Raw genomic sequence first — 17,070 nt, 5'->3', positions numbered from 1 at the left:
CCATGGGGCACTCTGGGTCATTGGCGTAGTGCCCGGGCTTCTGGCAACGGAAACAAGTGACGGTTACCCTGTGTCCCCGTCTCCCGGGGGGTCCGGTTACTGGTGGGGGGGGCGCTGGGAAAGGTGGAGATTGGGTCTTCGGAGGACTAGGCTGGGACTCTCTCTGGCCTCCCTGGTTCCCCCCCCTCTCTGGCGGGGCGGTCCCTGACTGGCTCGGGGGTATTCTCCTACCATGCCCCGGGTGACCCGGGTGTTGGTCCAGCGGTCTGCTTCCACCGCCAGTTTCCTGGGATCGGTGAGTTTGCTGTCGAGCAGATGCTGGCGTAGTTCCACAAAGCAGTTCGCAGCCAGGTGTTCCCACAATAGGAGGTCGGTGAGCTCCTCAAGAGTGGTGACTTTGCTGCCCTTGACCCACCCATCGAAGGCCCGACTAAAAAAGTTTACATATTCTACCCAGGTGGTGCCCGGGATTTTCCTGCAGTCCCGGAATCGTTGACGGTACATCTCGGGGGTGAGACCGTACCTTGTGAGTAGAGCCTCTTTCATGTGGCTGTAGGAGGTCTGCAGAGAGAGGGGTAGGTCGAGCAGGGTGTCTCTTCCTTCGCTCAGAAATCGTCCCCACAACCCAGCCCCCCAGTCCTTCTGCGGGACCCGATGGGAGGTCATGGCGACCTCGTAGGCCCTAAACCATTGCTGAATGTCATCGTTTTTATAATATTCCTTGACCACATCTTTGGGGATGTGGACCTTCTGCTCCGCTGGGGAGGTCGCCTCCCGGTTTCCCGGGGGCCTCCCTTCCTCACTTCTGGCCTTGAGTTAGATTTCCTTCAAGCTGCGCTCGTGCTCCAGTTGGAGCTTCCTTCCTTCGTGTTCCCGTTGGAGCTTCTTCTCTTCTAGCTCGCCTTGCACGCGCATTTGCTCTACTGCTAGCTTTTTCTCTGCTAATTTTAATTCGCCTTCGATTTTGATCTTAGCTAACTCGAGTTCATGATTGCGGCTTCTCTCTCTGTCCGCGAGTTCCTCCGGGGATAGGCCCCCGTCTGGTACGATGTTTCGCACCTGATTGTTGCTGCTTTCGCCTTGGGGAGGTTCGGCCTCGTCGGGGCGCTCCCCCGTGTTTTCCGGGCGGGAGGCCCCGGTATCCACCCAGGCTTTCAGTGCTTTCTGCAAATCTTCCTTGGTGTTGAGACCGGTGGTAGCGATTCTAAGTTCTTTGCAGAATTGCTTTAGTTCTTTGTGTGTGTATTCTTCTAGTTGTTCCACCTGGAACACCCTGTTGGCGTTGATTTCTGCGGGGATCACGGTGTTTCCTTCTGCCATCTTTGTTGGTAGTGCGTCCGTCGTTCACAGTACGATCTCTTGGTGATGGGCCCGAATCTCATCGCTTGCCACCAAAGTTAGACGGCGACCTCAGAGGAGCCTGGGAAGGGAGTCCTGACTACCCTGAGACCCACCCTCAAGTATCGTAGCCGGGCACTGGCGGGAGACTCCTCAGGAGGAGAAGTCTCGTATCGAGGATCGTACTTTGGGCACCACACGACACAGAAACAACACACCGTGCGTTCTCAGGAACCAATCTTTATCAAATAGGTTAGCACTGCAAATATGTACAAGGAGAGCGCGGGCTCAATGAGTCTCGGAAGGGATAGGGGGTAGCGGGACAGTCTTTGGCACAAAAGTTCAAGGTAAGGATGTACCCGGCGCACAGCTCACAATCCTCGAGCTGGGGGGTAGGCTGGTTGTCGTGGGGTCCGGCGGGACCAGTGGAGTCTGTGGAAGCCGCGAGTCACTCAGCGGGCTCAGGTACAAGTTCGGAGGTCTTACGATCTTCAGGGAGCCGCGAGTCTCTCAGCAGGGCTCAGGTACAAGTTCGGAGGTCTTACGATCTTCGGGGAGCCGCGAGTCACTCAGCAGGGCTCAGGTACAAGTTCGGAGGTCTTACGATCTTCGGGGAGCCGCGAGTCACTCAGCAGGGCTCAGGTACAAGTTCGGAGGTCTTACGATCTTCAGGGAGCCGCGAGTCACTCAGCAGGGCTCAGGTAGTTCTAAGTTCCAGGAGCCGCGACCGCGTCAGCAGGCTCTCGTTGTTCCAGCGTCGAATCTGCCGGACAGTCCCAGAGCACCCCTTGTTATAGGTCGACCCCTCTTTGATGTCCGGAGTCTGTGCAGGCAGGGGTCTTGTCACCTGGGGGTTGCTTGTCGGGGGTTTCCTGCCATTGTCTTTTGATCCTTTCAGGGCCGGGTCGGGAGGAGTCCCAGACACCCAGCAGGCGTGGAGCCAGCCTTCGGGGAGGCCGGAGGGCCGATCGAAACCCATCGTTCCAGGGGAGTTCAGAGGTGCGATAGAAACTGCTCCTCCCTCTTTCAGCTCCTGGAAGCGTGATGTCCTCCAGCCGGAGTGGCGCCTCTAGGCCCGGGTCGCGCTGGGGCCGGGCGGCCATCTTGGTGCATGAGGTGGGCACGCGGGCCCGGGGTGGCCGAAAGGAGAGAGGCCATGGACGAGGGTGTCCGGGTTGAGTGCGTGTGTTCTGGTGGAAAGGCTTGGTGAGGCTGGGGGATTGGGGCCGCCGGCACCCGGTTGGGTGGTGTGGGGACCAGTAGAGCCATGTTACGAGGCCGGGTCCAACAGTCCGCCATAGTCTAAAGGTGGGAGACGACTGCCTGGGGCAAGGACGCCTTCAACAGCCAGTCGTCGAGGTAGGGGAAGACTGAAAACCCTAACCTGAGCAGCTGAGCCGCAACCACTGCCATCACCTTGGTGAACACCCGAGGGGCACTAGTAAGACCGAAGGGGAGCACGGTAACCTGAAAGTGCTCGTGGCCTACCTTGAACCGTAGGTAACGCCTGTGGCCCAGCAGGATGGGAATGTGAAAATAGGCATCCTGCAGATACAACGCTACCATCCAGTCTCATTGGACTAAGGCAGTCAATACTTGAGCCAATGTGAGCATTCTGAATTTCTCCTTTTGAGGAAGAGATTGACTTTCCAAAGATCCAAAATGGGCCGAAGACCCTTGTTCTTCTTCGGAATCAGAAAGTAGCAGGAATAACAGCTTCTGCCTACTTCTGAAACTGGAACCCTTTCTATAGCTCCTTGAGCCAAAAGTGCCGTAACTTCCTCTTGGAGCAGTTTTAAGTGATCCTCTGCCAGCTGTTCCTGACTTCGCAGAATAGTAGGAGGAAAAGAAAGGAAAGGAAGAGAATAGCCCTCCTGGACACTCTGCAAGACCCACTTGTCTGTTTTCATAGATCTCCAGCGGGGGGGATGATGATGAATTCTCCCACCCACTGAAGTAGTGTGGTCCTGCAGAATCAGCCCAGGAGTGCTTGGAGGCTGCGGCTGCTGGGGGCAGTGTGGCAGACGACTTCTGATCTCCATTCCGAGGATGAAATGTACCGCGTCCACGCGCAGCTTGGTAAGTCTAGGTGGGACGGTGGCTAGGATAGGGCTGATGCGGCTGGAAACCCCTTCAGTTGCCACGAAAGGGGTGAAAGGAAGACTGGCCACGAGGAGTAGAGGAGAGGCCCAAGGATCTGGCCGTAGCTCGAGAAACCTTGAATCTGACCAGGGCCGAGTCAGCCTTTTCCCCAAAAAGGCAGGTTCCATCGAAGGGCATGTCCATCAAATTGGCTTGGACATCCTCCGAGAAGCCAGTTGTACGAAGCCAGGCGTGACGCCTCAAGGCCACTGTCGATGAAATAGACCTGCCCAGCGAATCGGTCGTATCCAAACCACACGGAATGGTGAATTTTGCTGCAGCTCTCCCGTCCTTGACAGCCTGGGAGAGCACAGCCCGGGTGTCCTCCAGGACCCGTGGCAGCCCATGCGCAACCGTCTCCCAAAGGGAATGGGAGAAACGGCCCAATAAGCATGCAGTATTCACCGACCGCAAAGCTGGACTAGAGGAAGAAAACAAGTTCTTCCCTAAAGAGTCCAGTCTCTAGGATTCCCTATCCAGAGGGGTGGAAGGGAATGCGCCCTGGGAAGTAGAGGCCTGCACCACCAAACTTTCTGGGGTGGGGTGTTGGATGAGGAACTTTGGGTCGCCCGGTGCTGGGCGATGGCAGCGTGCAATCGTCATGTTCACAGGAGCCCCTGTGCTAGGTTTGGACTAAGTTCCTAGTAGAACGTTAGTAAGTGCCTCATTAAAGGGCAAAAGGGGTTCAGAGGTGGAAGCCCCAGGTTGAAGCACTTCGGTCAGGAGATTAGTCCTGACATGAACTGAGGGCAACGCCAGTCCAAGGACCTCAGCTGCCCTCTTAACCACTATAGCATAGGACGCCCCCTCCTCCATAGCCAATGTAGGAGGAGAGAGCATGCCAGAGTCTGGGGAAGTATCCAGACCACTTGCTTCCCCAAGATACTCATACCAGTCCATTGTCTCCTCAGAGACATCCTGGTTCTCTAGAGGGTCTCCAGACTCCTCCCATTCCTCTCCTGAGCCTAGCATGTCCACAAACTGCTCAGGCAACAACATAGAACCCCTAGGTTCTGTTGACGTCGGAATCGGCATTGAACGATACTGTTCCGGCTCCGTGACGTCGGGGATGAGGATGGGGATTGCGCCACCGACAGCTGCCGGCGACACTGCTGGCACCGACTTCGGGGAAGGTCGCGTTGGTTCGACTGGCGTCGAACCGGATCCGAGATCAGACCCCTGAGGCCCCACCTGCGCCATGGCCGAAGCTGCCGACGTCAAACCCGATGGGGTCCCATCCGATCCCGGGGGGCCTGAGGGTTCACCAACGGGGTAATTCCGCTCAAACACTCGGCGCATGGCCTCGTAAATCTCCTTAATTTGAGCAGGAGTCGCTCTGGAAATGAAGGGAGGCGCGAAGACGACTCTGGCTCCGGCTCCGCAGAACCCTGCCTAGAGCGTCGGTGCTCCTTACCTCTCTCAATGACAGATGCCAGATGAGGTGAAGTCAAAGTCCTCTTGGACTTCTTTTTCTTGTGCCTCTTCCCAGAGTGTCCAGATGACCTTGAATAGAAGGAAAAGGACTTAGTGCTCCGAGAGCGATCCGGCGACCTCCTCTTCTTTGAACGGGATAGTGACCTCCTCGGCGTCTCCCTCGACGGTGTCGATTGCTGGGCTGCGAGCAACTTGAATGCCCGCTCCCTCAAAGTCTTCGGAGCCTTTGCCCGGCAGTCTGAACACGACTTCAAATCGTGGTTGCGGTCAAGACACCACAGACAAACTCGGTGGGGATCGGTAACCGACATCGTGCGGGAACAAGTCCAGCACGGTTTAATACCGGTCTTCCTACCTGCCTTCCCTCGCATACAAAGTCTTCAAAAATTTCGACAAAAGTAAAAAAAAAAGCCTGCCAAAAAGCAGCAGAGTGGTAGCTCTTCCCGGATCGGTACTTAACTGGCGCGGAAAGAAAATAACTGACGTCCGCGCACCTGGGTGGTGCCTATGTAGGCACCGCAACGTCATAACCGACGCTACCGTTGCATTGACGACATGCGGAGCTGAATGGAGCCAACCGACGTCGCGTGTAAGGGGTATTGCCCAGTAAAAGTTTCCGGATCCAGCCTGATGCCTGGGAAATTCAAAGGTATGGAATCTGCAGCTAGAAGTCTCTATCAGATAAAAAGTGACAGAGGGGTAGCTTTTCCTGGATCGGAGTTTAACTGGCGCAAAAGAAAAAAACTGACATTGGCGCGCCTGCGTGGCGCCTATATAGGTACTGCGATGTCATAACCGACGCCAACAACATCTCTTGAGCCGAATGGAGCCACCTGACGGTGCACCCAAGGGGTATTGCTCAGCAAAAGTTTCCGGATACAGCCGGATGCCTGGAAAATTCTATGGTAAGGAATCTGCAGCTATAAGTCTCTATCAGATCCAGCATGAGTTACATACTGACAAGAAAACTTTTACAGGCAATTTGGTCAGTCCACGTTCCAAAAAACCGATTCAGAAATGCTTCTAAGTTGCTGATCAAATTCCACCAGCACTGAGATCCTTCAGCCAAGTTTGCGCTATATAAAACTCAGCAAAAAAAAAAATGTGCATACCACCCTGATGTAGAAGCAACAGTCACTCCTCAACTAAACACAATAGGAGTGCAAAATCCTACTCTCAACAGGGTTTTATCCTGCATCAAACTTGTTAGATCTCAGCAGCATTATGCATGATCACAATGAGATATGACAGGAATCCTGGACATTGAGACCACTGAGTCAACAGTGACAACTGCAACAAACAACTTCATGCACATTTTCACCTGAGGTACCAACAACAGAATATTAAAAGCCCTAAGGCCTGTTATGCACAGACATAGGTCTTTTTAATATGTGAGAATCCATTAGTGCTCCAGTACACTGAATGTTCCTAGATAATGATTTTAGTTTTGAGAGGCTCCAAGAAAATCTCAGCACATGCAGCAAGTGTCAGCTGAACCACCAGCAACACCCTTTTCTTTCAAACATTACTTATGAGTGGCTTGTCCAGAGAAAGGAATGCTGATTAACTACATGCACATTAGCCACCAACACCTTTGAAAACATGCTCACACATACTGAAAAGAGGCCAACATGAAGGATCCTGAACTGAAAATTCCTATTTTCCAAATGGAACCGCAGAGATGTGCCCAACTGTCATTAATGAATCAATACCAATGAGTGGACATCAAGTGACATCTAATTCAATGGGGCAGATATCAAAGTGGTAGGGGTAGCAACCACAACCAAAAAAGTCCCAGCTTCTGCTGCCTTTAATGTTATTTTCTCCTGTATTTTTGCCTTTGCAGCATCTGCTGGGACCATTGGTACCAGCTGGAACTTGTGCAGCAGCCTCTACCTCTAGTTTTGCTTCAGTCTAATATGTGACCAAATACTTTCTGCCGCTCATTCAACACTGATGTCCTTGAACTAATGGGGCATTTAGTAATAATTTTGAATAGAATACCATGAACAGAAGCTGTAATGAGTTGGCTGTGGAGAAATATGTCATGTGAAGCAGAGCTGGCACCTCTTCAGGAGATAAAGACTCTAGAGACACCAGTGTCCCACTATGCCAACTCAGGTTTTGTCTCTCAGCCATGATGTCACAAGAACAAGGAACATCTGGAGAAAGAATTGCTGTGTTTCTTTTTGCATTTATTGTGCCTCAGCTGCTGTAATGGATGTAGTCTTCTTGTGTAGCGGGACGAAGAACAGAGAATCCAGGCTTCTGAACTGGGCCAGAAAAGGTGTGGACGCCTGCTCTCGGACTGATTTTGGGAGCATCATCCTGCAAAAAAACACACAGCTGCCTTCCAAATCATCGTTCTGGTGCAAACAGACTATTTTTCCTCTTAAGTGCAGGAGTTGTTGGTAATGGGGGAGGGTGCAGGGATTCTGCTCAGAAACAGAACTATGCCTGGGACCACAGAACATCAGTATGTAGGGACTGAGCCACCATACCACATCAGTACCTATGGACCCAAATCCGACAAGCTAATAGTGCCTCACTTGCCCTACTAACGTTTCCAGACAGACAAGTGATTTGGCACTCCAGAACACAACACTCTAGGCCCTCTCAGGGATCGCCGTAGCAGGTCATCACCTTTCGATCTCTTACTCATAGATGTCCACAAAAAATGAAGAAGAGACATGAAGGAAGCTTACAATATTTATAGAAACTATTGTGCTCTAATATGAAATAACTAAGCTACAATTAGAAAACAGATGTAGGTCAACAAAGTGATTAGCATGATTAAAAGACCATACACAATAAAAGGTCCTTTTATCTTTAGCTGACAGATCTGTCTATGCCCACCCTAGCTTTAAAAGCAAAGTATTTTATTATAGATCTCTGGGATTAGTGGTGAACCCCATACTTTGGCATACACATATAGCTGTTCTACATCTCAGCTGACGCAGCCCTTTTGTATCGGGACCTTTTCTTTTTGTGAAAGTCTCCGCTCTGTGTGTTTTCAAAACAACAAGTCCTGGGTTATATGATGAAACGTGTGTTGAAAAACAGCAGCTGGATTTCTCTATTATGTCTAGGTGCTGGTGTCCAAACACAGAATAACAGGGAGTAGTGTTGTTTGAACTTGTATGCGATGTTCCTACTGAATCCCAGCAGAAGAACAAAATACGAAAACATGTGCAGCCCATTTCTAAAATAAAACTGTGGCACAGAAACAAGCATGATGTTTTGTAATGTGTGCAAAGCAAATGCTGCCTACAACATGCATAGTTAGGCTAACATATGGAAAACGACAAGGGCTCCATAGGGAACACACACCATTTCTTTGGTAGGGGCAATAGCATGACAACTAACTAAATAATATGAATGCGATCATAAAATAAGCAAATTCAAAGCATACCTACTGAGCATGTTATAAAAAAGATTTTTTTTTAAATCACAGTTTTGTGCATCAGAGGTATGGAGAAGCAGGCGTACCATCAATATAATGACAATGAATCTGGTCTTTGAGTGCAAAATTATTTATTTACAGTATTTCTTGGTTTTCGTAAATGACCCTCCTGTTGGCCATTTACTCTAGTTTTTACGGTTACTCAACCTCACAAGGGGTTAAATGGGGTTCCATTCTTCCTTCTGTATTATGGGATTCTGTGGAACTAGCAGCTCAGGCTCCAACATGATTAGCGAGGACATTACAAAAGATCATAAAATCTATCCGAAAAACATCCAATAAACTGCTAGATTGCTTGATACCAGTAATCATGAAACACATTTTGTTTAAAATAGGTGTTTTTGTGATGTAAATATTCTCTTAGTGCCTGTAATTCACTGTTTTCTAAACCATATCAATGTTAATTTTTTGCGGTGACAAAAGTCAAAGATTCAAAACCAGCTGCAGTCTAGACATCAGCATAACCTTGGAAGGGCATCAGAGGACCACAACGTATTACATGTTATGGATTTTTGGTGCATTTGTAAACACTTCGCATAAACCAGTAATCGTGAAACACCTGTAAATTACAGCCTATAGAGTAAAACATAGCTAGAATGCCATTTCTGTCAATTAAAGGTTTTGTTAATACTTCTATCTGGTAATTAACAATAATCAAATGTCATATTATACAGAAAGATGAACGGCTATAGCTTTAAGTATATGTTTAACTATAAGCTACTCACCCCTTCAGCATACTGCAAAAATCTTTTGTTGGTTTCTTGCTTGTTGAAATCCTCTAGATACTTTTGTCGATAAGCAAGAACAGTGTCAACATGTGTCCTGTGCTTCACAGCCAGTTCTAGTGCCCTGCAAAATAAAAGAAATGTGCTTACAACACATGTACAATACAAGCAGCAAAGTAACTGAAATTCACAATACTAAACATACACTTTTATCGTATAAGGCTTAATAGGTCAGATATGGCACTCCTGAGAACTATATACAAGATCTGTTACTAAAACCTACATTAATGGCACTCAGTTTTATTGAAGGATGAATGTCTGAGTCGGTTTTGTCGGGGTTGGAACATGAAATTTACAAAGCACACCAGAAGACAGCAGCCCTAATCGGTGGTAAGGATTCCACGCCATTTCAAACGAATGCATTCAACTACAGTAAAGTTAGGTAGCTCACACAGCTTCAACATTATAAATATTACAGTTAGTCAAAAAGTAGTAATTCGGGTATGTTGTTATTGATCCTTTGTTTTACTCTTTCAAGATAAACCAGTGCATGAAAAGTGGGTGCTCCATGCCAAATCAAGGGCGGTGGACTCAAATTAAACACGGAAAAGCATCAAATATGCCTAGTTTCTCATAATAATACATACAGTGCAATGCTTAAATTGATGATCCAGGTCATATAAAAGAAAAAGAAATAAAGAGATCAAAACTGTCTACAGCATTACAGCCAAAGCGTCGATTCTTTAGAAAGATTATTATTTCATATTAATGAGAAAAAATAACAAAATGCATTTTCTTACAAAAAACTTGTAGACGACAAGAGTAGGAAGATTAATGGCGCAACAAGTGGTCTAAAAAAACAGAAGCTAAAGAACCTATAACAAATAAAACAAGATGAAGGAGCAAAGATATTCCAACGGGGACAAGTGGGGATCAGAAAGGACAAGTAGATGACTAAGGGGGATTATAGTGAGGAGGATCACGTCCAAAGAAAAACAAACATTGACAAAGGCAAAACTTCTGGCACTGCAAAGTTTTTGTGAAAGTTATTTTGTTGTTGTTTTTTATTACAAGGATATGTCACAAAAAGAAAAAGAAAAAAAGAAGAGATGGTGACCCTCAACGTGGCCCCCTACTGCTTGCAATACAAATTTTAAAATGTAAACATCTAAAAAAAAAATTAAAAAAACATTTATCAGCTGTTTTGCTAATAATGTGATTTTAACAACTAGTCTTCCAGATGTGCCATGCATTTTTTATTGTATTATTTACGAAGGAGGCAAGAACAAATCATCACCTACCAAGCAATTAAAGTGCAGGCCGCTACAATGTTACACTGTCACTTAAACACTTTAAAACATATACTTTATAAAAGAGTGAATCCGAATAAGCAGACTTTAAGTTTATATAAAAATAAAGTAAAAAAGTGTACTTTTAGAATGCTTTGCAACTATTTTAGGCAGATGTGAACAATGTTCAGAAGCTCTATGTAGTTTTTCAAAGTGAAGGGAGCCAATGGGTAAATCTGGATGACCCATTGCACATGTTGTATGCGCTGGTGGCCGGAAGCAAAGTCTGAATGACATTTGAATAGGTCAATAGATTAGTGTATTTTTTGTATAGTTAGCTAGGACTGAAAAGGGGATGGGGTAATGCTTTTAGATATCATGGTTTAGAAGTTTTGAGTTTTCTCACCTTCATTTTGGTAAATAGACTGAATGACATAGATCTGCAGACTGCGAATCACCACTATTACATTTAAGTTTTGTTTTTGGAGTTTAAGTATTACCTTTCCCAGTTGTAAAGGTTAATGTTGATCTGAATAGCTTGATAAACAAGTCCTGCTTGTAGGAGTACTGTTTCAGCATCTTGAACGTTTCCATTGAACATCAAGGTATTCGCCAATCGCGACTCTTTCGAGGGAAGATCCTTGATACCATTGATATATTGCACTTTATCAATCTAAAATAAAATAATCTGACAATTAAGAACAGAAACCATTTCGGGGTGGCTCCCACACCACTTTTCTGTGAAGAAGCCTTGTAAAAGCATACTTTACCTCACCAATGGATGCATATGCCACTTCTGCTGTTGCCATGTCCTTATTGGCAACTGCCATAGCTGCTAAGCACGCCCATAGTGTCTGATCCTAAAATTGAATGAAAAATAGCATCCAAGATTAATTTAGCACTATCTCCCACATAAACTATCCGCACATTAATGAAATTCACAGTAATGTTCATAATTGCTTGGAATATCGTTTCTTCACATACAAAGACTGCTAAACTGCACACTGGTTTAAAATGACATATGCCTGCTTTGCAGAATTATATGATATCATAGTTTTACCTTTCAGTATCCTAATATTAAACAATAAACGTAACTAAGATCAAATTCAGAAACAGAACAATTTTGGATTTTTTACTCGGCCTTTAACCTATTTTTAGTATTATTAAGACGTGATGGTATAGGGTCTGTGGGCCACATTCACACAGATTTCAGATGCTAGTAGGTGCCTGCCAGTAGGTAGGGGTTTTGCAAATTCAGGAGTAAGGAACAGGTTACTTATGGAAAGAAAAATCTTTGCGGCTTGTGCTTGTGTGAATAATAGAACATCCAAGGCTTTCCAGGCCACCAAGGGGTTCAGAATGTAAAGCGCAGGCAAGGTTCACATGTCTATGCCATCAGGCCTGCACCAATTATTAAAGAAACTACTCAAATACTCCCGGGGGAGAGAGAGAAAGTGTTTGTGTGTATAGCTATGTTTGTGTGTGTGTATAGCTATGTGTGTGTAGCTGTGTGGGTTGAGAAGGGCTAATCTGTAGGTGAGGAATACAGATGATCAACTGTCACCACGCTGTCCAAAATGCAAGCTTGTCTTAACACAAATATTGGGGGATCAATGACAAGGCAATTATCTGTATGTCTCATACACAGTAATATTAGGTCTCATTCCATGCAACAATTCCATGCAACATTATTATAACTATGGAAACCAACACAAAAGAATAAGGGCATGATTTAGTGTTTGGTGGATGGGTATTCTGTCACAAATGTGATGGATATCCAGCCGGCCTTATTACAAGTACAGTATATTCTAAGGAACTTGTAATAAGGCGGACAGGAAATCCATCACGTTTGTGATGTAGTACCTATCATTTAAACCATAAAAAGGACCCAAGTTACTTTCCTTTGGAAATGCTCTTTCCGATTGATACACTATCTAACCACAGATTCCTCACCTTTAGAGTGCTGTCAGACTTTAGACTGGATCTGGAGTATTTTTAGCAGTGATGTCTGTGTGCCAGACATTTTTGATAAATGGCTCCAGAGTGACTTCATATTGCCCCAGAAGTGACGGAGTGAGATGCATTTAAGCACATTGCCTGGACCCTGATGACAGTTTCTTAATTTTACTCCTTCCATGCCATCAGAATAGAACAAACTGCAGGTGACAGAGAGACAAAATCTAACTAGATACCTTGTTATCATGTACAGAACTCCATTCCACAGAATGGAGACGTGGAAGGGAGTGAGGAATCTGCAGTTGGACTATCCTCAAGAAAGACCATTACTGAAGGTAAGTAACTTGCTCTTCTGATTGATAATTCTAACAATAGAGTCTTCACTTGTAGAACACGTACTACAGCAGTATGTCTCAAAGGCAGGTGGCCTGAGAAGTGGACTCAATTAAGAAGACTAGCAGGACTGAGAAGGCAAAATGGCCCCCTGTCAGACCAGACTATCAAGATAGTAGTGTTTTGAGAAAATATGCACTGATGCCAATGTCGCAGCCTAACAGACATTTTGAATAAACACCCTCTCCCTTGCTATGCCGTTGTGGGGTCCCTGGCCCTGATGTGAGGAGCTCACATGTCTTCTATGGGTTCCCTCGTAGCCAGAACATAGCAGATTTTAATGCAGAGGTCTATCCACCCTGACAGAGTCCACTTCTGCAACACCTTTCCTGTTTTTGGTCCCAGTGAATCTCAAAACATCTGATCATCCAAAGAATATTCTCTTACATGGTCAAGGTAGAAGCTCAAAGTTCTCTCAGAGCTACGCCAATGAAGCCTCTCCACCTCTTTCGAGCATGGCTGAGCAAAGAATGTCATCAAGGCAATCAATAACCAACAATTAAGGGTGATACCATCTTTGTCAGGAAGGCAGCCAGAGTTCTCAGAAGGCAGCCAGAGTTCTCAGCACAAATTAGTCTGGGAAGAAAGTCGTGAAGTGATGCTGCACAAAGTGGCTTATTTCACTCACACAGCACACAGACATGATGGAGATAAAAAAAAACTGTCTCTATTGGCAGAAGACATAGTGAGCAATTGTGTAAAGACTAGGATGGCGTGCACCAAGGGACATCAGGACTAGATTTAAGTTCCACTGAAATGGCTTTGGAGAGCACATATGTGCCAGGCTCTTCACAAAAACCATCACACCAGAGATTTAAAAAGACAGTTGATCAGGCATGCATAAAAAAGCTGAAAGGGCCCTTAACTGTGCCCACTAGAAACCGCCATAGACCAAAACGGAGGATTTCAGTAAAGATGCCACTGGTGAAGACAGTGCAAGAGTCCGGTGGAATCCAAGGGTTTATTCTTGAAGAGAAGACCCTGCAAGCAGAGGGGACAGAGTCTATGCAACTCGGAGGTGACCAGGAGGCATGGAAGTGCAATGCTCACTGATGTCGAAAGATGCAGGAGTGATGAAGGTGACCTTGTCGCTGCAGCTGTGAGGACCAGGCAACACTGAGGAAGACCAGGAGCTGTGCACAAGCTGTCCCACGCCGAACGTTGAGAACCAGGAGGTTTGGGGTGGGGGGGGGGTTAGTTGGTGTCCGGCAGGAGCACCAACAAGCCTGGGCAGCTACAACAGGTGTGGAAAACGATGAAGGAGCGATGTTGGAACGCACGGTCCAAGGGACTCACCAAGTGCAGGAAAGTCAGAGCAGGCCTCAAGCAGGGGAGGCCACTGAAGCAAGAGAAGATCCTCGAGAGGACCCACAGGCCAAAGGCACACGAGTCGCAAGAGGACCTCGAGCAGCTCACGAAAGATGAAGGCCCATGGTGCAGAGGATGCAGTAGGGACTAATTTCTTGGCAGGAAGAGATGCTGATGACTGGAGCTTCTTGTAGCCCGAAGATCTCTGGAGCGCAGAGCCAACAAGTCTTGGCAACGGCAAGTCGGCGCGATGCACAGGGGTTCATCCCAGAAGTTCAGACGAGGAATACTGGCTTCAAAATTGCAGAGAGGACAGGTTAGGCCTCGAGGGAGTCGAAGAACCACCACCGGTGTTCCTGAGCCTTTCGTTGTCCGTGGAACTTCAGGAGCAGCAGACCGGTCAACATCGTTGCGGTACCTGCAGATGCAAGGGAGTGACTTTCACTCCAAGGGAGATTATCATGGGAGTCCTTGATGCCCACAGGTCTGTTGAAGATCCTAGAAGAAACACATACAACGAAGAAAACTTGCAGAACAGCAAAACCAAGAATCTTCATTGTTGCAGTCTTGGTTCCAGGCAAAGTCCAGCAAAGTCTAAGTATCCAGACGGTCGAAGGGTAAAGTGGTTTCAGGCTTGAGTCTTGTCCCATGATGAATCGGAGGACCCACACACAGGTATCCCCTTTTATACCTTAAGAAAGGGGTTAGGACGACTCAGGTGTCTCTCCCAGAGGATGGGCTGGACAGAGGGGAGGATACTTCCATGTCCTTTGTCCATTTTGGCACCAGAGCGGGTGCCAAGGGCTCCCAGAACTGATTCCAATTGGAGTATGCAAGGAGGGCACCAAATGTACCCTTCAAAGCAGGCTAGTGGTTATGGCAAGCGCCCCCACCCCATCCCAATACACTAAATCCTGTCTGTGAGGTGGTCACACCTCCCTGTGACAGGAAACCTATTGTTCTAGCTTCCCATGCATGAGCTCCGCTTAGCAGCAGGAGGGCAGAATCGGGTCTGTGGTCGGCAGGAGCACAGCTTGCTAGCAGACCCTGAAAGGCTGATCCCGGGAGTACAGGGGGCTTCCCAGAGGAGCCCCCCAAGTGCATGGAATCATACCTCCAACACCGATAACAGTGTTGGAGTATGATTCCAACATGTTTGAAACCAAACATGCCCAGGTTCGGGACAGCCACTATATAGTTAGCCATTGCATGGTGACAGATGGCCACTATATGTATCAAAATGGCTGACGGCACTTACAAAGCCTGGAGAATCGACTCTGAGGTATGTAGGGGTGACCTGCTCATGCAGGGGCACTCACACACTTATGACCCAGCACCCTGCCATCAGAATTGAAAGGCCTGCCTTAGGGGTGACTTATAGGTTTTAAGTGTAGTGACCTCAGATATAAGAAAACCTTTACTGTAAGTGGTGCTAGCACCAGCTTACACAGGCTGCAATGACAGGCCTGTAGTCACAGTTTGAGTGGTCTCTCACGGGTGGCACAATACATGCTTCAGCCCCTTGGAGACCCCTGGTGTATCTATGCCCTGGGTACATCAGTACCATATACTCGGGACCTATAGGGGTACACCAGTAGCCAATTGTGGGCATACAAACATAATTACCAAGTCAAATTTATGGAGGAAGTACAGTGACTGAGGTCCTGATTAGCAGGATCCCACTCAGACTAGTCAATAACCACACTGACACCAGATAAAAAGTGGGGGTAACCATGCTAGAAGGATCCTACCTTCCTACAAAAATCCACTAGAAAGTTTTGCCTGGAGAGGGTTGAGACAATATACCCCCCCCCCGCACCAGGCTTCAGTCACCATTTTTCCCTTGATGGGGGAAGACAAACTTTCAGGAACAGATTGAATGCCCGTACTGCCAAAAGGTTGATGTGGATCTGGGTCTCTGCTGGAGAAAAGGGAACCTGATCGCCACATCCTCCAGATGGCTTCCCAACCCAATGACACAGCTGTTTCAAATGTGACATCCAGGTGGGCAAGGGAGCATGGCCTGCTAATTGTTAGAGTGGAACTTGTCTGCCGCCACATACGGTTCAGAGTTGTCTTGTGTCAGATCTGGACAGCAATGGCAAGGCAACCCTCTCTGGCAAGGTATACCACTGGCATTTTGTAAGTCTAAGTAAAGTTCTTCGTTAGTGTAATGAAGGAGAGGCAGATTGTCTGACTACTTGTCATTATCAGTGTCATACAGTACTATAGGTATGATATGAACATATCGGAGTCGGAGCTAAATAGGGCTTTTAAACTTTATAATATTGTGTGAAAGAAGAGCCAAGGCTGAAGGTGTGACTGTACAACCATTGTTTGTGACTTGATTATTTCAAAGCTAGGCTGTCCGGTTTTAGGTTTAAACCTATAATAACTGATAAAACCCAACTGAAAGGGAAATAACCCTCACCAGTGTAAACATATAAACACTGAAAAAACACCTGCACAACCACAAACTAAATGCCATTCACAGAAAGGAAAAGAAGAGTGAAAGAGTATTTTTTTCTTCCGGAAGAGCGAATACAATGTAACTTTGTTATACAAGCTAGCAGCAAGAAATAATGGGCTAACATTATGCTGCTTGGGGTTTGTTGTTTAGGGATGTCACTAAAATACTGTTTCATCTTCCTTTTTTCAGTTTTTTGGTCTTTGGTCTAAAGATGCAGGGTTTAGAAGCACGTTTTAGGTCTTGTTTAATTATTTGATAAACTGTAGAGAATCAGGAAATGTCAAAATCATATTTGATATTTTGGCTGCGTTTGATTCTTTCACTGATATGTAAAATGGCTGGTTTCATAAGAATCTTTCACAATATGTGCCATCACATTTACCATCAGAAAGTGGGTAAAAACCCTTGATACATCAGCCCCCAGTTATTAGTGAGTCAGTATTGATAGTAGGTGAATGACAACACCTCATGTTTTAAACATTCAAAGCAAGGTATTGTGACAAGTATATGTGAAAAGAGTGCTACCACCAAGCATCTGGGATAGTAGGGAAA

At 46.7% G+C, this 17,070-nt stretch overlaps 1 protein-coding gene across 1 annotated transcript in view; it reads right to left on the bottom strand.

The window, feature by feature from the left end:
- Positions 1-17,070, bottom strand: part of IFT80 (intraflagellar transport 80) — a 455,321-nt gene that overhangs the window by 23,891 nt on the left and 414,360 nt on the right. Inside the window, exons 17-19 of the mRNA XM_085634720.1 lie at positions 11,162-11,251; positions 10,892-11,064; positions 9,103-9,226 (exon numbers count right to left, since the gene is read on the bottom strand). Coding sequence (XP_085490846.1) covers positions 9,103-9,226; positions 10,892-11,064; positions 11,162-11,251 — 387 coding nt within the window. The remainder of the gene's footprint in view (positions 1-9,102; positions 9,227-10,891; positions 11,065-11,161; positions 11,252-17,070) is intronic.

The sequence above is a fragment of the Triturus cristatus genome, chromosome 11, assembly GCF_964204655.1.
Source record: "Triturus cristatus chromosome 11, aTriCri1.1, whole genome shotgun sequence".
NCBI classification, from domain to species: domain Eukaryota; kingdom Metazoa; phylum Chordata; class Amphibia; order Caudata; family Salamandridae; genus Triturus; species Triturus cristatus.
The sequence above is the reverse complement of the archived record's forward strand: the minus strand, read 5'-3'. Positions and strand labels throughout refer to the sequence as shown.